This window comes from Panthera uncia, chromosome D1 (genome assembly GCF_023721935.1).
Source record: "Panthera uncia isolate 11264 chromosome D1, Puncia_PCG_1.0, whole genome shotgun sequence".
NCBI classification, from domain to species: domain Eukaryota; kingdom Metazoa; phylum Chordata; class Mammalia; order Carnivora; family Felidae; genus Panthera; species Panthera uncia.
The window spans coordinates 12,805,891-12,829,639 of NC_064808.1; the positions used below are offsets into that span (position 1 = coordinate 12,805,891).

General features: G+C 37.7%; 2 protein-coding genes across 2 annotated transcripts; one reads left to right on the forward strand and one right to left on the reverse strand.

The window, feature by feature from the left end:
* The first annotated feature begins 1,165 nt into the window (after nucleotides 1–1,165).
* LOC125915938 (olfactory receptor 5M9-like) lies at nucleotides 1,166–9,685 on the forward strand. Its single transcript, XM_049622016.1, has 2 exons — nucleotides 1,166–1,765; nucleotides 8,750–9,685. Exons 1-2 carry the CDS (start codon nucleotides 1,166–1,168, stop codon nucleotides 9,683–9,685), a joined length of 1,536 nt encoding a protein of 511 aa, XP_049477973.1.
* A 6,995-nt stretch (nucleotides 9,686–16,680) lies between these two features.
* On the reverse strand, nucleotides 16,681–17,638 carry LOC125915944 (olfactory receptor 1038-like). Its single transcript, XM_049622030.1, is given in 2 exon segments — nucleotides 16,681–17,556; nucleotides 17,558–17,638. Coding segments are annotated over 2 exon segments (957 nt in total).
* Nucleotides 17,639–23,749: the final 6,111 nt, after the last annotated feature.

Sequence of the window (23,749 nt, forward strand, 5' to 3'; positions counted from 1 at the left end):
GTTTTCTCAGGAAAATAATTTGGGTGATATTGTTCTGGGAAAAGGTTTATATGAAACAACCTATACATTTGTAAAATAAAAATTTGAAAATAAATAAATTGAGGAGACCGTGGGTGGCTCCATCAGTTAAGCAACCAACTCTTGATTTCAGCTAAGGTCATGATCTCACTCTCATGAGAACCAGCCCCTTCTTGGGTTCTGCGCTCATTGAGGAACCTGCTTAAGATTCCCTCTCTGTTTCCCTCTGCCCTTCCCTTGCTTGATCTTTTGCTCTCTCTCTCAAAAAAAAAAAAAATTGAAAATGAATAAATTGAAAATAAGTTTCAAAATATCCAAGATGCTTTTCCAGAGCTCCACTGGATTTCCAAAGTAGAGTGAAACAATCCCCAATTTCTGACTCTACTTTAACTCTGTAAAAATATATCATAGTTTTAGAAAGCTTATTTGCATAAATACCATTGTAAATTGTGATGTTAACATCTTTGTTTTACATATTTTTTATCTCCAGAACATTATAGTCAATAATATTTAGTAGATTGTAATTACATATTAGATATGGAAAAGAGTCCACACCCAGGGAATATGTATAAATGTATGCATGTGCGTTAGTTTGCCCCTCAAGAACATAAATAAGTGCAAGTATGAGGTTAGCTTAAAAATAATTTTTTTATCTGACACTTAGGGCTGGCGAATTATTTGATTAAGTGGCTTCCATACCTAATCATGGAGAACATGTTTTATGCTTATGGTGAAAAAGTGATAAGGTAAAAAACTATTTTGGAGTTGGGTTAAAAGGAGAACTATAGCCCTTCATAAATATGTTAAACTACGAAACTACAAAATACAGCAGTATTGGAAATAAGAGATGTTTAAGAAGTAGTCTTAGAAATTTGGCTAAGCACAATATTTAGTACTAGTACGTTTCAATCACAATATTTTGGTATAACTGTCAGGTCCTGTTTATTTATTCACCTCAGTAACTTTCAAATCCTGTTACATACCAAGTGCCCAGAAGAAAAATTTGCTGTAAAGAATGGCAAAGTGTGGTCATAGATATTGCATAAAGGAAGATAACAAATTACTAAACAAACCATACCTGATTTTTAAATTTATTTCCTTCTAGTTATCGCTGAGATTTATAACAATATTGATTAGAATTCAGAAAATGCTCAATTTCACCGATGTGACAGAGTTTATTCTTTTGGGATTAACCAGTCATCAGGAATGGCAAGTTCTCTTCTTCGTCATTTTTCTTGCGGTCTATATTGTCACCGTGGTGGGCAACATTGGCATGATTATGTTAATTAAGATCAGTCCACAGCTTAACAGCCCCATGTACTTTTTTCTCAGTCATTTGTCATTTGTTGATGTGTGGTTTTCCTCCAATGTCACCCCTAAAATGCTGGAAAATCTGTTATCAGAGACAAAAACTATTTCCTATGCTGGTTGTTTGGTGCAATGTTTCTTTTTCATTGCCCTTGTCCATGTAGAAATTTTTATTCTTGCTGTGATGGCCTTTGATAGGTATATGGCAATTGGGAACCCTCTGCTCTATGGCAGCAAAATGTCTAGAGCTGTCTGTCTTCGACTGATTTCTTTCCCTTACATATATGGTTTTCTGACTAGTCTGGCAGCAACCCTCTGGACATATGGCTTGTACTTTTGTGGGAGAATTGAGATCAACCACTTCTACTGTGCAGACCCACCTCTCATCAAAATGGCGTGTGCTGGGACCTTCGTAAAAGAATATACAATGATCATACTTGCAGGCATTAACTTCACATATTCTCTGACTGTCGTCACCATTTCTTATCTGTTCATTCTCATTGCCATTCTACGGATGCACTCAGCCGAAGGGAGGCGGAAGGCCTTTTCCACCTGTGGGTCCCACTTGACCGCTGTCGTCATATTTTATGGGACTCTCATATTCATGTATCTCCGGCGTCCCACAGAAGAGTCCGTGGAGCAGGGGAAAATGGTGGCTGTGTTTTATACCACAGTGATCCCCATGCTGAATCCCATGATCTACAGTTTGAGGAACAAGGATGTGAAAGAAGCCATGAGCAAAGTGGCCAGCAGAACATGCTTAACAAAATAAAATAAAATTCAGTTAATGGTATCTCCTGTGTTTTCATAAGCATTCGTCAACAGGTTGCTGTTCAGCGCATCGCTTAAAGACTTTTCACAAAAGCTAACGATTTTGTTCATTAAAAATTAAAAAAAAAAAAAAGAGGAAGTGCCTTGTGGCTCAGTTGGTTAAGCGTCCAACTCTTGATTTTGGCTCAGGTCTTGATCCCAGGGTCATGGGGACCCAGACACATGTGGGGCACTGTGCTGAGTGTGGGGCTTGCTTGGGATTCTCTCTCTCTCTCTATCTCTCTCACTCTCACTCTCTCTTCCCCTCCCCCACTCACTCACAGGTGCACATGCACTCTCTTAAATAAATAAACTTTTAAAAAGTAAAAAAAAAATTAAAAATTAAAGAGGAAGTCTTGAATTCAGAAAAAAAAGGAGATAGATCTATCCCTGTTGATGTAAGTAGTGAGGATTAATTCAAATTCAATAGATTAATTCATTGAAAAGGTTATTTGAGCCAAAGTCCACTGGTACACTAATTGCAATTGTTTAAATACTTAGCTACAATGAAAAGATTTTGTTTTTCTTACTTAAAAAAATGCAATGGATGAGTTTGGGATATACTTATCAGTTTGCCTACTTAGAGAGTAAATTGGGGCCAAAAAAATAGTATATTTCACTTAGTTTTCTAGTATGATGACATCAAAACGGTGGTCTGGCTTACAGTGGTGAGACCGTGTGAGAACAAATGCTTTTTTCAAGATGAAGGGTGGGTCTTTCCCGAGACTACCCCATTGAAAATAGCTATCCTATTGTATTTAATCCCTTTTAGATTTTTTTTTTTTTTTTTTTTTTTTTTTTTGGTGTTTAAGAGAGATACAACATGGTAAGTGTCTCTCTTTTACAGGTTCCAATAACTGCCGTATTTCAATGCCAAGGTGGTCAGTGACCAGACTGTACTTCTCACATGCCCCTGACAGTGTCTTCAATCTGACTAAAGACTGGGTAGAATCGGTGAATGGATGTGTATTTTTGAAAGCACGGCTCTCTAGAGTTCACTTAAAAAATTAAATTGATATTCTTGGGGAATACTTGGTACATCTGTGACTAAGATAAGGTAGCTAAGTAGTTTGAAATAATTTTTGTATCTGAAATACATAAAGTATTTAGGTAGTCTATTTGTTGCTAATGGTAACATGTCCCACCATGACACTGTTAACATAATTTGGTATTTCTCATATTTCATTTCACAAAACACAAGCATGAGACAATGACGTTAACACTTGGACTTTGTTGGGGCACCTGGGTGGCTTAGTCAGTTGAGCGTCTGACCCTTGATTTTGGCTCAGGTCATGATTTCATGGTTCATGGGATAGAGCCTCGAGTTGGGTTCTGAGCCTGGTTGAGATTATCTCTCTCCCTCTCTGTCCCTCCTTGGCTCATGCTCTCTTTCTCTCCCGCTCTCTCAAAATAGATAAACATTAAAAACAAACAGATAACAAACAAACCCCCCCAAAAAACCCAAACCTTGGATTTTCTTAAAGTCTCTTGGTAAATGAATAAACAAACAAACAAACTGCTGTTTTGATGTAGAAAATACATAACTATAACAATTTAATACACACTTAAATTATACATGTAAGTAATTATAAATTTACCTTCAAAGATATAAATATAAAATGAGATTGATGTGTATGAAAATAAACATTCCCTCCCCCACTCATGCTCTCTCTCTCTTCTCAAAAATAAATAAACATTAGGAAAAAAAAATACTCCCACTTATACAAATTACTAATTTGGATTAAATTATAATACTGTATCACTGTGTCTATGGTTGCAAAACTTAAAACACCCTAAAGACTGTAAGATTTAGCACAATGTTACTTTTGGGGTTAGTTAAAAGGAACTTTGTCAGTGCAACCATTTATTTTCCACATTTAGAGAGCTCTTGATGTGCCAAATTAGTTGTTGATTACTAATAAATTTCAAAGTGTGGTTTTAAAGTACTTTGATACTTTGTAGTCTGTGAGCAGGTGCGTCTGGATCTTTGTTACCTGTTTTATGTTTTTTTGTGGTTTTTTTCAAAAATGAAAAGATTTCCCTGTTTACTTTTTTGGAGAGTTAGTTTAGTGTTATGCAAAGAGTGAGGACATCGAGGTCAAAGGTCAAATGATGCTCCTGCTTGAGTTTGCAAATTTCAAAGCAGTTTGTTAGTCACCTTGGATAAATCATTTTTTATGATTCGCCGGTTAATTTTAGGTGATAGTCATTAACCTCAAAGGTCTTGTTGGGGTCATAATATCTATGATTCTAGTTTCGTTAACAGAACTTAAAGCAATTTTGCCATTTGCTGAGAATTCAAGATATCTTTGTAAAATACTTTAAAAATAAATCTTAGTATTACATTTATTTCTGTATCTGTCAGCCTCACTATATTTAAGCAGCTCTAACATAAAGTGTATTTATCTCTCTTTGTCATGATGCAAACCAAGAATATTTTCCCGAGGGGTGTGTGGGTGGCTCAGTTAGGTAAGTGTCCAACTTTAGCTTAGGTCATGATCTCACGGTTCATGGGTTTGAGCCCCACGTTGGGCTCTGTGCTGACAGCTCAGAGCCTGGAGCCTGCTAAAGATTCTGTGTCTCCCCCTCTCCGCCTTCTCCCTCTCATGCTCTGTCTCTCTCCCTGTCTCAAGAATAAATCATTAAAAGATTAAAGAAAAAAGAAGAAGAATATTTTCCTGAGATGCATAACTGCCAAGTTTGAATGAAAGAAGGCAGAACCCATGTGATGGTGGAAAAGTTACATCATGTTATCAAGAATTTTGATTTCTTAATTTTACTACAAAGACTACCCTTCTCATTAACGGTCCTTAACTTCTCCCTCCTGAGATACTTCCAGACTTTTAATCATTATTCCTTTTATGATTACCTGGGCAGCTCCTTGGGGAAATGTTCTCAATGCTCTCAGTGTTCAAAATTCTATTATAAACACTGGGAAACTGTCCTTTGATGTTCTCTGCTGAAGGTAGGTCTGCACATTGTGTATTTTTGCAACAGAGATTAATGCAGTCAAATCTTCTCGTTTTTGTCTCTGTCTTGAACATACCACTGAGACTTTCTTTGTAGACTTATTTGTTATCACTGTACTTTATTTTATGAAATTATATTATGGGGAAATATTCTCATCTCTATCCATTCAAAACATCATAGGGAGCTCATTACAATGGGGATTTATAACATCTTATTCTCATTTTTTACCCATTCACTCTTCTCTACAAGTACCATTAATTTTCCCATTGTTGTTGTATTTATTTTTAATTTTTAAAGTTTGTTCACTTGCTTGCTTGTGCATTGATTGATTGATTGATTGATATTTTGGTGGGGGGGAAGGCAGACAGAGAAAGAGAGAGACTCCCAAGCAGTCTCTACAATAGCAGAGAGCTGAACACAGAGATTGATCTCAGGAACCATGAGATCATGTCCTGAGCTGAAATCAAGAGTCGGATGCTTAGTTGCCACGCAGGTGCCTCCTTCGCACTGTTGTTTTAAAAAATATTTGAATGGAGGTGAGAATATCATGTCAGTGGGAATGATTCGACTTGTAACTATACCTCTATTGTCTTTCTTCATGGGAAATTCCTAAAAGGTTAATACATTTTTTTTTTTTTGGTAAACTACAGATTTTATCTTCTCAATTGTTCTGACAGATGATGCACTTGTGCAATCAACTGGCTTTTTCCCAGAAGTCATTTGATCATCTCATCCCAGATCTGTGGGATCGCTCAACCTTTGAGAAGGAGAAAGAAGCAGTCCATGGTCTGCTATCTTTGTGGTTCAGCCCGCTCCAGGGTCATACAAAGTTCTTCTAGTTTATCGAGGATGGGCCGTTAAAAGGATAACTTGGTTATGTCTTGAAGGATAATCAAGCTAACTTTTAAATGTAAAGAAATAAGATAATAGAATAGGTCATCAAAGAGGCAGCAATATAAGGTCATTGAGGGGACAACACTGTAGTTAAATTCATTGGTTTGCATCCTAATCTGGTCAGTTTAGTGGTTGTCTGACCAGGGAGATGTACTCAGTCTCGGTGCTTTGGTTTCCTCATTGCAAAGTGATGTTGCTGATAGAACCTGTCTCATAGGACCTTTGCATGCAAAAGGTTCGGTAAGCACTCGGTAACAGTCTGCTATTCTTAGTGATGTTATAAAGCTGAGACTGTTGTCTCTAGAAGAATCTGTCTTGAAGAGTTTTTATAATATTAGAATACTGTAAATGTATTCTATAAAGCTGACTTGGAGATCACGGCACTGTAAAAAAAAAATGGTAAGTGTGAACATTCCTGAGTATTAGTTATATGTAACATCCAAGCTGGGCAATTACAACCACAGAGCTGATGATTTTGTACAGAGGAGAAGAAATGCACACACAGGCAGGGACTAAAAATTGGAGAAGTAGTATTAATTTATACATCTTAGATACCTTGATGCTTTTTTACATGTTTTATACTTTATTTACTTTTAATGTTTACTTTGTATTTATTTTTGAGACAGAGAGAGAGAAAGCAGGGGAGAAGTAGAGAGAGAGAGAGGGACAGAGAGAATCCCAAGCAGGCTCCATGCTGTCAGCACAGAGTCCAGCCCGATGTGGGGCTTGAACCCACCAACTGTGAGGTCATGAACTGAGCCCAAATCAAGAGATGGACACTTAACTGACTGAGCCATCTATGCACCCCTGTGTTTTATACTTCAAGAAAGATAGTAGGATCATTAACACAAGTTGACTCTGTTAATTAGAGAATCATAGGTTCATCAAGTAGGGTCAGGAGTTTTTACATAGGGAAATCCCTGCCCTTACCTCTAGTCCCCAACCAGTCTGCAGCTGTCATCTGACTCAGTATTTTCACACTCAAAAGGTGCAAAAGATGGGTTACAATAATGGAATACATAGTAAGGGGAGACTTAGAATTAAAACTTTGGTGCTTATCAAGGTGCTTGGGTGGCTCAGTTGGTTAAGTGTCTGCCTCTTGATTTTTGCTCAGGTCATGATCTCAGTGTCATGAGATCGAGCACCACATTGGGGTCTGCACTGAGTGTGGAGTCTGCTTAAAATTCTCTCTCTCTCTCTCTCTCTCTCTCTCTCTCTCTCCTTCTGCCCATCCCTCCCTCTCATGGACCCTCTCTCTGTCAAAGGAAATTAAATTAAATAAAGCATAAAATTAATAATTAGAAACCCTTCGATGCTTATTATGTTATGTGCCCAATCCATAGCATCTTTAATTCCAGTATTAAACATTTTAAGAGCAAGAAATAGTTCTTAGAGAGTAACACAGTTAAATTTATCCTGTTACTAATAGCAGGGGCCATAATGTGATCACAGAGCTTGTACATTTTTTCAATATATAAAAGGATGTCTCTAGCAACACCCTGTTTCAACATGCCAAGCAAATACTTCTCCTTCTGAGCTTTTGCACTTCATGCCCTTCATTTCATATTTCCACACTGTTCTTCACCAACTCAGAAGTCACCTCCTCAGAGAAATCTCTGCTCACTCTGTATGTCTGTGCCCTGCCTCCTCTTATTTCTTATCTCCCTAGCATGTGGCACTTTTGTCACAGCATGTCCACTCCCTGGAGTCTCTTGCTGGTATCTTTGTGTATTGCTTACTTCTTTTCAATGAGAATAAAGTACGAGGCAAGCCAGAATCTTGTACGTCTCGTTCACCCTCAGATTTCCAGAATTTAGAATTCTTCTAGATATGACAAATATATCAGCCATATAATTGGCTTTGATGTTTGCGAATAAATTAGTATAAGCAATTATAAGCAAAGGTCCATTGGTAAACTAGTAATATGCCCTTCAAACCATTATTACTATGGGGAGCTTAAACTCCCAAGATGGTGCTAAGCCTACGGATACATCCTTGAGAACTTATGGCAAGTTTTTACTTGTTGAGAGAAGTAAGCTGGGCTAGTGTAGTAAACGGGAAAAATATTTGGGGAAACTTTCCCTTGTGATAACATTAACTGTGAAAAATGAATAAGAAGGTGTAGAATTGCTTCGTTCTGAAAACCAGTGGAATCTGAAATAACATGTCACCTAAACTTCACTTCATGATATTTATCTGTTGACAGAATTTTAATAGGGGGTGCTGCACTCAGACAAGCACAGTGTTTAGCCAAACAAAATAAAATATAACCAGGAATTTCATATGTTGCAGGCATAAATCATATGCTGGCATAAGGTAGGGCAAATATGTCAGTAACTAGATTGTAACGCCAATGTGTAAGTTCGTAAGTTGAATAGGCTTTAGCCATTCCCTGACAACCTTCCATCTGACTTGAATCATATGTGTGCCTTGTGATTTTAACATTATTATACTGCTTGAGCAAAATATAAATGTCCATTTTTAATAATATATGATACCAATGTAGGTAGTTGTCTATTTTACTGATAAAGAACTAACAAATATTGATGGCCATTACCTATAAGACCTACTACAGGAACTGATGATGACTTCATATTCTTATCTTGCACATGGCACGATATTTGCATTGATTTTTAAATGATTTGAATTAGAATAAAGATATGTATGACTCAAAAGTTTCAATAAAAAAACAGATCCATTCATTTTTTTTTTCCTCTCCATAGGCACTACAGACTGGCTCTGTGTTAAGGCAATGCCAAATTTCACAGATGTGACAGAATTTGTTCTTCTGGGCTTGACCAGTCGTCAGGAATTTCAAGTTCTCTTTTTTGCCATATTCCTAGTAGTTTACACGATCACTCTTTTAGGGAACGTTGGTATGATCATTCTGATCAGCATCAGTCCTCAGCTTCAGAGCCCTATGTACTTTTTCTTGAGCCATTTGTCTTTTGTCAATGTGTGGTTGTCTTCCAATGTCACCCCCAAAATGCTGGAAAATTTATTATCAGAGACAAAAACTATTTCCTATGTGGGGTGTTTGGTGCAGTGCTACTTTTTCATCGCCCTTGTCCACGTGGAGGTCTATATCTTGGCAGTGATGGCCTTTGATCGCTACATGGCCATCTGCAAGCCTTTGCTTTATGGCAGTAGAATGTCCAGGATTGTCTGTGTTCAACTTATCTCTGTGCCTTATGTCTATGGATTCTCTGTTAGCCTAATATGCACCCTCTGGACACATGGATTGTACTTCTGTGGAAACTTTGAAATCAACCACTTCTATTGTGCAGACCCTCCTCTCATCAAGATTGCCTGTGGGGGGGTCCACATCAAAGAATACACGATGATTGTTATTGCTGGAATTAACTTCACATATTCTCTCTCTGTGGTCTTCACGTCCTACGCCCTCATTGTAGTCACCGTGCTACGGATGCACTCTGCTGAGGGCAGGAAGAAGGCGTTCTCCACATGTGGGTCCCACTTGACAGCTGTGACCCTGTTTTATGGGACTCTCATATTCATGTACCTCAGGCGTCCCACTGAAGAGTCCGTGGAGCAGGGGAAAATGGTGGCCGTGTTCTATACCACAGTGATCCCCATGCTGAATCCCATGATCTACAGTCTGAGGAACAAGGATGTGAGAGAGACAGTCAACAAAGCAATTGCCAAGGCAAATGTGGGGCAGTGAAACTGCCAAAAAATATTTGTTGTGGTATGTTGCTACCTGTTATAAATGTCCAGGCATAAAAGTCCCAATGCAACAAGGATTTTCTAAAGGTGACTCTTATATACAAGAAAAGGTCCAATCTAACACGGTGATGTTTTACTCCATGAATGGACTCTAACTGCTAAACCTGCTTTATTTTGTGTTTACAACCATCTGACAAACTGACATATTGGTGTAATTCATTCACAGTGTATATAAAATTGGGATAAGTGTAGTCATTGGAGGAACTCGTAAATAAGTTGATAAGTTAATTAATTATAAGTTAATTTGTATGTGCCCTTATTAGAGTCAAACATGGTTTCCTAGGGTTTTTTCTCCATACACATGCTTCTCTACCTACGTTTCATATGAAATTTATAATTTCATAAGAAAAAGAGTAAGAATTCATGTCTTTTTCATGACCTTCAGGATGTTAGTGGTCCCTGATTTACCAAAAAAAAAAAAAAAGTGTTCTATAATGTTTATGGATACATGGACTTCAGAGAGAGACAGAGCATGAACAGGGGAGGGTCAGAGAGAGGGAGACACAGAATCTGAAACAGGCTCCAGGCTCTGAGCGGTCAGCGCAGAGCCCAACGTGGGGCTCGAACTCATGGACCGCGAGATCATGACCTGAGCCGAAGTCGGCCGCTTAACCGACTGAGCCACCCAGGCACCCCATACATGGACTTTTGCAAATGGAATTGCGTTCACGATCTTCAACCCATGTCTCAGTACAATCATAAGGTCTGTCCTCAGGTATGGGTTGTTTGATAGCTAACAATGTTCCTGCTTCCATAAGCTGTTTCAATTACTCTAACTCTACTCCTTAGTTTGGGATCTGATATAAATATCCTGATGTGAAAAGGGTGAATACTTACAACAAAGGAGTTTTGTGTCCTAATCATAATGGAAAAAAGAGACAGTGTGAATATTCTGACATATACAATCTGACTTTTGGCCTCCAGACTTTGTCCTATTAAATCTTTGGTTGCTATGATTTGGAATTATTGCTGGATCCTAGTTTCTTGCCACTAATATTACATTCTTTGGCTCTGTATTTAGCAGCTTAAGTCAAGGTTTCAGTGCCTAGATGGATCAGTCATGCCAAAGCACTGTTTAACCAAATGCTATTGCATGAAGCGTGCATTCAAACTTGATCAATAGCATTTAAAATGGTACCCCAGTGGACCTGGTTAAACATCCTCAAAAACTCACTTTTCAATTTATCTTGATTGATGCACCTATAACCTACTTAGTCTATATTCCATTCTGGCTGCAGGTAGAATAGATTCTGTCTACCTTTGACAACTTTGCTGATTTACCAGCGTAGAGGAAAATGAGAAATATAAATGATTCCTGGTGAGTGAGATTATTCTTGTGTAAATGCTAATCCAATTAAAAGGTGTGCACAATTGAACGTGCACAGGTAGACTCACAGAATGAGAAATAACATATAGCTGTGGTAATACCACCAACATGGACTAATTCAAGCACAGAAGAGAGTATTATTACTTGGGCTAACTTACTAATCAACCATGGGCCACTGTCCTTCAGAATGGATTGGAGGAAAGGCAGATGACAGGGGTCGTGGAGTTCTCTTTGGTAACATTAGATTCTGAACAGGAGGAAAGAGTTCCATTGGTTGGCACCAGAAACCATGTCATTGAAGGGTTTTTGTTTCTTTGTTTTTGGCTTTATATTTTAGACCACCCAGTTTTGCTTCTAAAAGGAATTTTTGTCAAGTACAAAAATGAGGGCTGCTTAAGGAACAACTTTCACAGATGTTGACAATATTCTAAGACCATATTATCTGTGATCTTTATGACGGACATATCCCTACTGTTTTATTCTGTGTTGTAGGAATAAAACTCTTGGCATCTAGAAAACTCTTGACCACAGTTTCCATCTTTCCTTATTAGCCAGGTATGCAACCGTGTTATCAATTTTACCAATGAGCCGTCAGTAGAAATTTATGTGCAAAACCTAAGGGTCATCTTTTCAAGGTCAAAGCCACCAGACCTGAATTTTTTCCTCCCCCTTCGCACTCAAAAACGTTGCCACTGAAATGGTTGCCCCACCGCCAGACATAGAAGCCCTATATTCAGGGAATAATTGCCTTACTCAAACCCCTGATTCACACAATTGCCAGAGAAAAGACTAAAATCCTCTTGTTATTTTGAGGGGTCACTAGTTATACGACTTAGTATCCTAAGCCTCTCTCCAAGTGTTCCAATAATACTTTCCAGAAACATGATCTTTAGTGTCTCATCTCTGCCTATTACTACTTCCTAGGGAAATTTTTCCTTTGAAGATAATTGAGTCTCCTAAGATTCTTGCATATTCTGGTATTGGGTGAAGTGCATCTGGTCCTCTATCCTAACCAGAAAAAAGCAAAAACTTAACCCCGCTGTCTTAGATATTAGGTTGTATCCTCTTTCCCTCGCTGCTTGATGAGTCCTTGGACTTGTCACAGCCTCCAATGGTCACTTTAGTTGGTTATAAATCCATTTTGTTCCAGCTTCTCGGCCACTTTTCTCCCCTGGCATTTTCATACAAGTTTCTTTCTTGGGCCCAGGAATTCTCAGCTGTTTCATCTGCCCTGTGTTTGTAGGTATAGACTGAGTGGTCTTCCATCAGTCATTTTAGCCAACACATACTGTTACTTACTGTGGATTGAATTGTGTTCCCCCAAAATATATGTTGCTGTCCTAATCCTAGGTACCTCAGAATAACATTTGCAGATAGGGTCACTGCATATATAATTAGTTAAGATACGGTCACCTTGGAGTAGGGTGGACCCTTAATCCGGTATGACTGGTATCCTTATAAGAAGGAAATACGGACACAGGCATAGACAGAAGATGGCCATATGAAGAGAGGCAGAGATTGGAGTGATGCAGCCACAAGTCAAGAAACACTGGGGCTACTAGAAGAAGCAAGAGGCAAGAACAGATCCTCCCTCAGAACTTCCTGGGAGCAAGGCCCTGCCGATACCTTGATTTCAGACTTTAGACTCCAGAACGGTAAGAAATAAATTTTTATTGTTTTAAGCCACTTAGGTTGTGGTACTTTGTTAAGGCAGACTGAAAAAACTCTATGTTTTGTTGCTGCCGTGTTGGAACTCTGGTTTTTCTATGAGGCTTTTTTTAGTCTCCCAGGCTCTACCCTGGGAAGGTAAGCTATCATCGTTTCTGCTTTGGGAGTGCTTCAAACTCACTGAACTTAGCCTCAGTAGCTGTGTGTTTTTGTAGCAACCTCACCTGAATCTGGTATGTTACCCAGAGGATGGGGCAGCTTCTTTGCAATGATTCACTCACCTTTAAATTCTCCTTACATTGCCAGTCTCAGATTGAGCTCTTACTGCTTGTGGCAAAAAAAAAAAAAAAAAAAAAAAAAGACTCTTTTCGTTGTTACGAGTTCTCTCCCACTCTCCAGTTCACTGTACAAGATTTTAGCTATTTAATATTATAACAACCAGAATGAAACCAACAACAAAGATATCTCCCTGCGTTGAGTTCTTGCTCTTGACAATTGAGAGTCATAATTCCCAAGATTAATTTCTCGGCTGTCGCATCCTCCCTCCAAAAGTTTAAGAGTTTGAAAGTCATAATTCTAATGTATTGCTTTCTCTCCAGAATCTGTACCATTTACAGTCACTTAGAACACATTATGGCCGTTTTAATAATGGTGTTGGGTTGTATGAGGCAAATATAAAAATAATTTTAAAAACATGTACCTTAATATGACAGTATTGATGTTTTCACGTAAATCTCAAGTCTAAACTTAACTATGAAATCTGTACTAAGATAACTTGGGATAACTTAAGTTAATCTTGTTATCACCGATTTCTTTTTTTTTTAAGTTGTTCAAATAAGACAAAATTCAGTAAATCTGTAGTTATACCATTCTTTAATTTTAGTCATATAATATTCGAACAGCACTGGAAAGAACTCAGGTATCCAGTATGCTTCCCACATTGTTCAATGAACAATGCCTTAGGACATCTGCCTTAGGACAGAACCAGCTCTGAGTTTCTGAGTTTCATAAGCACCATGAAGTCAGAACTTAAAAATGTTAAAGCAACTTTTCATCTTAAGGTTCTGAGAAGCCTGTTTGATAGAAGTCAGAGATATTATCCAATGCCACTTAGTTACAAATGGTAAAACAGGTTTGAAGCCCATAATATTCCAGGAAGTAACTATTGTTTTACTAAGATTCTATAGCTTGAAGACTGACAGATTTTGATTTCTGGTCATGCCTTGGTTTGAATCGCAAGGCTCTTGAGATGAAAACAGTGATGACAGAGAATAAAAAGGGGAATCAGCTCATGGAAGGTAAGCACTCATATGTTACCTTGGCTTCATTTTGTTCATTTGATTATGAACTTCATTTTGTTTGTTGTTTGTTCACTTTATTCACCATTAATTGTTCCTAACTTCATTATTAAATGAACAAAATATATTGCCTGGGCCATTAGATCCATTCTAACACATGCTACAGTACATAGGTCAGAAGGGCACAGTCTTATAATTCAGCAGACTGATTTATTTAGAATAAATGGCGGAGGTCATTGAGAGGACACGACTGCCAGTTGATCATTGAGCTGGACCTGGGCAATCAGGAGGCTCCTCACTCCTTCTCCTGTCCTTGGAATGTTCTCCCACAGTATGAATCATTTTCAAGGATACAGACTGGAAAGAGCAAGTTGTTGTTGAAGACCATCTTGATATATACATGACTGAAACCCATTAAAGCCTCCACATAAACTTTTAAGATTCTGGCAGGTGACCGTGGACATTTACTTGTCTTATGGCCACCCAAGACAAGCCTCACATGTAAGTTTCCTTGTATAAAACTGACACTTACCAATCTGAGGTGCTCTGCCTCTTTCTTTGGTCTCTTTTTGCCCTTGTGTAATGGGGCCAGTTTCAGATTTCACCAAGGGAACTCCCAAGGTTAGGAATTAACACTTATAAAAAAAATTGTTTCAGTTTAAAGCCACAGAAACCACCCAAAGTATCTTAATAAAAATAAATAACAAGGAAGTGTGTTTTGTTTTTAAGTAAAATCACCATGGTATTTTATGAAACTCAAGAGCAGAGAATGTAACCAGGTTTCACAAAAAACAAGTACTTGGGGCTTGAAAGATAAGAACAAAGATTTCTCTTGTTTGGATTTCTTATTTTTCTTTCTCTACAGACCAGTTTTCTGTTTCTCAGTGCATGGGGAAGTCACACTGGCAACCCCAGCTCCAGAATTCACTTAATTTAAGATTAAGTGATCAGTTGACTCTCACTGGAGTTACAGAATTATGTCAAAGTCCCTTTAAAGACATCTGATTGGCTTATCCTCAGTCATGTGATCACTCCCATGTACTGTGCTTATGGGGTAGGTCTACTAGTGCAACGACCGTTGTCACATTCCGCCTCTGTGAAGGAGATTTTCAGAGGGGACAGGGCTTTTGTAAGTAGGAAAGCAGTCTATACTGCGTTTCTTTTGTTTACTCACTCATTCATTCACTCCACTCCCCCCCACCCCATTCAGAGTAGTTACGGGGGTTGTATCGGACGAGAGCGATACATTGTAGAAGATAAATTCATCCCACCAAATCCTGGGTATTGAGCATGCCAGAATGAAAGCCTGAACTATATGTCTGAGCCAGACCCAAACATGTCATAACATACTGGCAGACTAGCAAAGTGGAAGGGATTTTTGTACTGGAGTCTGGTGGGCTTCGCCAAAAACAATCAGGACTGATCATTTGTCCTTTATTTCTTTTTAACAGGCTTAGAATACTTGTTTTCCCTACTGGGACCTTCTTATCCTACATGTGCCCTTATTTTCCAAGGAGAACATGAATACAATGCTCCCACACTCAACAGACCTCTCAAGGCACTTATGGCTAGTTGCTCATGCTGCTGGAATTTTGCCTTGGTTGCCCATTAATGGACTTAATCACCTTTTTTTTCTGATCCTTTGACTCCCTCTGAGCCGAACTAGTATCAAAAGTAAACATTTGTTTTTGTAGTTATTTGATTGACGTTTGTCTCCTCTACCAGACTGTTCAGCCCTAGCAGGCAGGGAATGTGTTTGTTTTAGCTCACAATATGAAGCAGACAGTAGACATTATACATTTGAATTTTTGAGTGAAAAAAAAAACCCACAAATCTATGACATTACAGTTGACAGTTTAAGTGGTTTTGGATTATTTTGCTTTATACATAATTAACCCAACATAGAGATATATTCTTGAAATGTGACAACAACCATAATTATCATGTTGTTTTAAGCTACCCCTGCCTGTCCCCCAGCACTTTGTAAAGTCCCCATATCCCCAAAACTTCAGAGAAACTTTGGAAAGTACAGCTTTGCTTAGGGAATTTCGGGATAGGTCTACATTTTTGCTTTGATAGGGTTACCAAGGGGAGTATAGCTTTCTAAAAGGTACTCTTGATCCACAGATTTACATAGCAAAAAATGGCATCTTTTCAAAGGGCATGATAATTGTGTCATACCAGGAATGGCCAGTAGTGAACTAGTAGTAGTCAGAGGCAGAGTGAGGAGTGATGGTTAGCAGACCAGATACAGCTGGGGACAGGCTTTTGCACAAAATGACATGGGGATGGACAAAAAATTTACTTCACCCCTTTCCTTGCCCCTTTCTTGGTCCTCCACCAGCATACAAAGCAGAAACACTTTTGAAAGAAACTGTTGATTCTTACTATCAGTGGAACAGGAAGGGCTCTCAGTGTCCTACACCTAAATAGTTGGAATTTATTAGAAGTCTAAATTCTACTCCTTTAAATATTTCAACTTAGTAAAGACTGTATTAAAAACGGAATTCATGTACAAAATAATTTCACTCCCATAAAGGATGATAAAAATGAACTTACTCCATCAAAAGACTGAAAATATTATAAAAACAATATATCTATCTACATGTGGCAGTACCCCAAGTCAGACACTGCCCCGAGTCATTTTTTAAAGTTTGTTAGAAGCAGGATATAACATTTGTCAATTAATTTCCTCAAGGCATTTTTCACCTCTTTGTTCCTCAAGCTATAGATCATTGGGTTCAGCATAGGAATTACAATTGTGTAGAACACAGAGGCCATTTTGTCTGTGTCAAGGGAATGGTTTGATTTTGGCTGCAGATACATGAAGATCAGAGTCCCATAGAATATAGTCACAGCAGTCAGATGAGACGCACAGGTTGAGAAAGCTCTGAACCTTCCTTCTGTAGATTGGATTTTCAAGATGGCAGCCACGATGTATAAGTAAGAAATAAGAACAGTGGTGAAAGAGCTGGTCATGTTGAAACCCGCAAAGATGAAAATCAAGATTTCTTTGAGACTGGTGTCTGAGCAGGCAAGGGCCATCAAAGGGACATCATCACAATAAAAGTGATTGATGATATTTGGGCCACAATAAATCAGTTGGAAAGTAACAGCTGTGTGGAGCAAAGCAACAGAAAAGCTGTATAAGTAGGGGCCTGTTACTAGTTGCATACACACTTTTGGGGACATGCTCACCATGTAGAGAAGAGGATTGCAGATGGCCACATAGCGGTCATAAGCCATCACTGCAAGAAGGAGCATCTCTGAAATCAAGAAGTTCAGGAAAAAGCCCAACTGTGTTGCACATGCATAGAAAGATATAGACCTGTGCTTGGTCAGGAGGGTCTGCAGGAACTTGGGGGCTATTGATGAAGAGTAACAGAGGTCTACAAAGGCCAGATTGCTGAGAAAAAAGTACATGGGTGTGTGAAGTCGAGAATCCAATCGTATTAATGAAATCATCCCAAGGTTCCCTACCAAAGTTAGAGTATATACTACTGAAATGAGAAAAAAAGAGAGTGATTTCAATCTCTCTATGGACAGAAAAGCCCAAAAGAATGAATTCTGTCACCCTGGTGTTATTCCTTTCAACCATTTATTCCAGTCTCTTGGCTGCTGAAAAAAGACAAAATAGAGTCAGAGACAAGTTATTAGGTCAAGGAATTGTCACCAGATGCCAACTCTTATGTTTTAGCTTCAGAAATTATAGTTCATTGAGGTGGAATATGAGAACAAGTAAACACATCCCATTTCAAACTCTCCTTTCTAGCTATCATAATTTTATGAGGCCAAAGAATGAGGGCCAATAAAAAAAATCAATTGACGGCTATGTAGTAAAAATAACAAAGAAAAAAATTATATGTATGTATGTATGTATGTAGGTATGTATTTAATATGGTGAGAATTTTTTATCTTTCACTTTCCTCCTAAAATTAAAGTTAGCATTCACAGTCTCAGAGGTGGAAAGAGGCATATAACTCCCAATAACCACACCACATAGGTTATGATAACCATAGACGAGTCACATACAAAGAAATAAGATTAATTCTTTAATTCTAATGGGCCTTCAATTTTTGTTCTCATAAAATTATGATAGCTAGAAAGGAGATTTGAAATGGGATGTGTTTATTTCTTCTCATATTTCACCTCAATGAACTGTACATTCTGAAGCTAAAACACACAAAAGTGTGGGAATAGAATAATCTCCTTTCCTCCCCAAACACATTAACCCAAGAGAAGCTTTTTTTTTTTTTTTAACAGTTTTGTATGAGTGGTCAGAAAAATAGCCTTTCAAATTTTATCTTCTTCATTTATTGATTCAGCTTAATACTGTAAATGATACCTAATACATTCTTCAAATTAAATGTATATGTATGCATACACGCATATATATACACACAAATACATATATGCATTCATACAGACATATATGTAATGTGTACAGATGTAGATAAACACATATATACGTATGCCTACAAACACACACAACACATACATGCCTGCATACATAAAATCTGACATGAAAACAGTTTTGTGTCTCATCCATTTACTTTCTCCTCCGTAGAAGCAAAACTCACCTTGTGAGAGGTGTTTTTGGATAGAATTTTTGAATTGGCTTGCCTTTCTGAGCTGGCGTCTTACTACAGCTGTTAGTGCTAGAGTTCCCTGTTCTAGATGTGGAGCAAAAGGGAAAGTGGAAAGGGCACCTGGGTGGCTCAGTTGATTAAGCGTCCAACTCTTGATTTTGGCTCAGGACATGATCTCATGGCTCATGAGATTGAGCCCGCATTGCGGGGCCTGCTTGGGATTCTCTCTCTCCCTTTCTCCTTGCACATCCCCTCCCTCCATAAACAAACAAACAAAGAAACAAATTTTAAAAAAAGGAAAAGAGAAAGTACAGATGTGGACAGATATGGTCAGCATTCCCCACTTCGAGACATGGGATGCCTTTGATGTTTGAGAGGTGTAAGTTTTGGTATTGAGTTACTTTTCTTTGCACACACATACTGGAATCAGACTGATTTTCTTTCCTTGTACATCCATTAAAAAAAAGGGGGGGACCTTCAAAACCCACACTTCCATCAATTTCAAATTTTGAAAAGGTCCACTCCCGTTTTTATGTATTACCTTCACTTATGAATGTTTTTTTGATACACATTTTTTTTTTCTCCTAAGAGAAAGGCAAATCTCACCCACAAATGCTTGTCTTCTACAGGCACTGGCTTCTGAAATTTTATCAGCAGATAAAACATGTTTTCTTTTAAAGGAAGCCTGAGTCTCAGGGAGCTATTGAGGGGGATAAATAAATAAATTTATTTTGGGAGTGTTAGAAGGGTTATTTCACTCATTCTTGTGTATAAATGCCAGCTTCATCCAGTTGGAGCAGAATTAGATAGGGTCATCCATTTTCTTTTTAGTGGGGAAAACTGGATGACTTGGGAAAGGAAGTCTGTGCAAATGACCAACTGTACCTATTTAACCTACCTAGTTGTAGAAAAAAATTTTCCCCTGAAGGTTTTCGCAGAAGCCTCCTTTCAATGATGCTCAGATAGGAAGGGTATGTGAATGTGTGATATAGGCCTTTAGACAACAGTCTTTATTCCCTAGAGAGTTAATTCCCAGTTTTCCCCAGACATGACTGCCCTGAGGTCACTGACCCTCCAGGGGACAACTACGATTAGAAAGTTCTAATTAGAAAAAGATTAGTCCATAAAAACAAAGTTAGCATTAATTCATATTCAAACTAGAATGATCTCACCATGAAATCACTAGTCTTTGGTTACCTATGTCCAATCTAATTTGTATAAACAAAACAAACAAAATCAAAACCAAATGGCAAGCAGTTGAAAGCTCACCACCATTTCCGAAATGTTTTCATCATTTATTTATAATTGTCCCTTCCTGTCCCTGTGACCTTAGAGGGATTCTGATTTAATCCTTTGTCTTATCTAACTGAATGTGTTTTACACCGAGATGTTTTAAGTGTTTAAGCAAACAATTCTGTTTATTTTTTCTTTGCTGAGCATAGGCATTGAAATAATAACAAACCCTCTTTATTTATATTTTGGGGAGTTTACATTTAATTTTTTAAGGTCATGTAGCATTAATTAGTTGATGACCCGAGGCAAGAACCTGAGCTAATAGGTTGTCCAAATAGCTAATTGCCCTGATGTTATTTAATTGAATAATCCATGTCTTTCTTATTAATTTACAATTTGAAAATATCATTTTATTTACTAAAACAATGAAATAAAATCAACCAGCTTCTGATTATAGTAAAGACCTTAGAGTTTTAGAAACCTATCAAAAATATTTCATATATACTTTCTTTGAAAAAAAAAGAAAAAAGAAAATCTTTTGCATAATATAAAGTACATGCATATATATGCTGATTGTGAAATTTTATATGTAGGAAGATATACATATAAATACAAAAATAAACATATGTCAGGGTGTCTGGGTGGCTCAGTTGGTTAAGGGGCTGACTTTGGCTCAGGTCATGATCTCATGGTTCGTGGGTTCAAGCCCCGCATCGGGTTCTGCACTGACAGCTCAGAGCCTGGAGCCTGCTTCAGATTCTGTCTCCCTCTCTCTCTGCCCCTCCCCCACTCATGCTCTCTCTCTCTCTCTCTCTCTCTCTCTCTCTCAAAAATAAATAAACATTAAAAATGTTTTTTAATACAAGAAAATGTCACATATAAATATATATCATCTACCAGAGGTAACTGTTCTTCAAGTTTAGGGAGACTTTTGCTTTACTTTTTTCTTTATATTTTTATGTATTTTACTAAATTGGAGTCGTAGAGTGCATGACAATTTACTACATATAATTACCATTTTTTACCAGCAGTGCATCAGGATTTTACATACTATTCAAATTTCTTCCCAAAGCATGTTTTCTGCTATATATATAACACTTCCTATTTATAGTTTATGACTTTTAATTAGTAAAATAATAATTCTTTTATTCAAAATTTGTTTAGAATGATCCAGTATTTTAGGGTAGAATGATAAAAAATAGAAATGCTGAATAACAGGATATGTCTAGTTTAAAACTTTTTGCTTATTGCTGTTTTTTTTTTTTTTTCTTTTTTCTGGCAGTGTTCCTTAGAAAGCTGTTTGTGTTTACACGTTGCCTGCAATTTATATCCTCCTGCTTCTCTCCAAATCATTCCAGTAGACTTTCACCCCGTTATTCTTTCCAAAATCCCCTTAACAAGAGTATATTATGTAGTTAACAACTTTTATCAACAATATTTGCCAAATTAATGATTCCTGAATTAGCTTTCTTCACTTGGTTTCCCATATCCTCTGATATTCCTCCTGGATGTTCTTTCTCTGGCTGGTTGGTTCCTCCTTGTCACCTTCACCTCTCTGTGTTGGCAAGTCACAATTTCAGTTCTTTGCCATTTTGTCTGTTTGTATCTATACATTTTCCTTTACTTGCCAATTTCACTCAGCCTTATTCCATCTAAGAGTGTCCAGTACACTCCTCTGATTTCTAGATTCAAACATTCAGCAGCCTACTTGACATCTTTACTTGGATGTGTACAAGCATCTCGGGTTTATTGTCCAAAACTGAGTTCCACAAGACTTCTCCTCTATAGCTCTTATTTCAACTCTCTCTCTCTCTCTCTCTCTCTCTCTCTCTCTAGCTGCTCCAGGCAAAAATCCTTGGGAGTGACCCTTGACTCCTCTTGCTCCTATCCTACTCCAATCTGATAGGAATTCTGGTTGCTGTTACATTCACTGTATCCAGCATCTTTTTACCAACCACTGTGTTACTCTGCCCTTCCATCATCTCATCCGTCACCCTTTCCCTCTACAGTGGTGTTTCAACACGGTAATTATTCTAAATAGTATCCCACACGCTTTCACTCCCTGGCACATAATCCCGCAATGGTTGCCCATTTCACCTGGAGTAAAATCCAAAATTCTTACAAGGGTGTGCAAGACTAGGAATGATCTGGCCGTTGCTGGCTTTCTGAACCTCAGCTATGTTAATCCCTATATCCCCTTCCCATCTTTCTGTCCACACTGGCTTGGAATACCCCAGGTCACACCAGCCTTCGGAATTTGTTTTTATTCCAGTATTCCAGTGCTTTTAGATGCCTTACTCCTCCACTCCTTCACAGTGGTAAAGTGTGAGAACACTGGAACCAGATTATCTGGGTCTTAAACTCCTCAATCTGCCATTATAGTACTTGGTCATGTAACAACATCCTGGGTCTTGTTTTCATCATCTTCGAAACAAAAATAGTGGGATGCCTGGGTAATTCAGTCGGTTAAGCGTCTGACTCTTAATTTTGGCTCGGATCATGGTCTTATGGTTCCTGAGTTCGAGCCCCGTGTAGGGCTCTGAACTGACAGTGTGGAGCCTGCTTGGGATTCTCTCTCTCCCCAAACAAATAAATAAATGTAATGGTAATAGTAGTTGCCTCAACTGCTGCTTGAGAGTTAAATGAATAAAAGTGTGAAAAGACCTAGAATCGTGTTTGGATTCGCATATGTGCTTTATAAACATTGACACGACTACTGCTGCCTTTCCTCAATTTACTTTATTTTTCTCAATATCATGTACAATATTTTTACTTGGTTAGTTTGTCATCTCTTTGTTATTTATTGTGTGGGCAGATTCGGGTCTCTTTATCTGTAGTTCCAGATACTAACTAGAGACTCAATAAATTTGATTCCCAACACTGCTGTATTGTTTCTGCACTAACATATATATATATATATATATATATATATATATCACTTTGCCTGATTCACTGCTTAAAAATGGTGTTTTCTCTTTTATGATTAAATAAATATGGATTAAAACCTTGAATTGCACCTGCAAGTATTCTGCAGGACAAGCAAACGTTTCTAATAAATTTTAATTTGATAAATAAGCGATGTCATGTGATACAAGTAGTACGTGATGCCGAACGTCACATGATCACAACTGAGCCAATGGTTCTCGAAATTCTCTTTGATATACAAGTGCTTTGGATTATAAGTGTGTTTCTGGAACAAATTGTGCTCACAAATCGAGGTTTTACTCTATATTTATTTATTTAATCATTGGTAAAATGTAAATTAGTCATTAATATTTTAAATATTTAATAATATTTAAATATTAGAAATTTATATCTTACCAGAGTAAAATCCAATTACTTACCAATAAGATCCATTATTTAATCTAATGATTAAATAAACATAATAAAAGAGGAAACACCATTTTAAAATTATAAGCTTGCCACTTCTGGAGTCAAGTTGCCAAAAATTTTCCAAGAGATTTATTTATATTGTTCAATAATACTTTATTAGGTCCCCATTTTTGTCAGGAACTACAGAAAAAGAAAAAACAGCTAAAACAAGACTTCTGTTTTGTTCTTTTTTCCTTGTATTTTTAATCACTAACTCAATTTACATAAGGCTTTTTTTTTTCTTTACCCAGTTTGGCACTTAATAAATAATCTTCCACATGTCTTTCATTTTTTTTTCAGTTTTTATTTAAATACACACACTTATGCTGTTATTTCCCTGATACTTGTATTTTTTATTATTTTTTTTTTTTATTTTTTAGAGAGAGAGAGCATGCGTGCGTGCAAGAGGGGAGAGAGGAGCAAAGAGAGAGAGAGAGAGAGAGGGTCTTAAGCAGCCTCCACCCTCAGCGCCCTCGGGCTCAATCCCATGACCCTGGGATCATGACCTGAGCCAA

Bases quoted from the DNA above. Each gene is read 5' to 3' on its own strand.
- LOC125915938 (XM_049622016.1), top strand. From the start codon at position 1,166: ATGCTCAATTTCACCGATGTGACAGAGTTTATTCTTTTGGGATTAACC. The intron at 1,766-8,749 runs GCAGGCATTAAC...CTCTGTGTTAAG, and splicing joins AATATACAATGATCATACTT to GCAATGCCAAATTTCACAGA.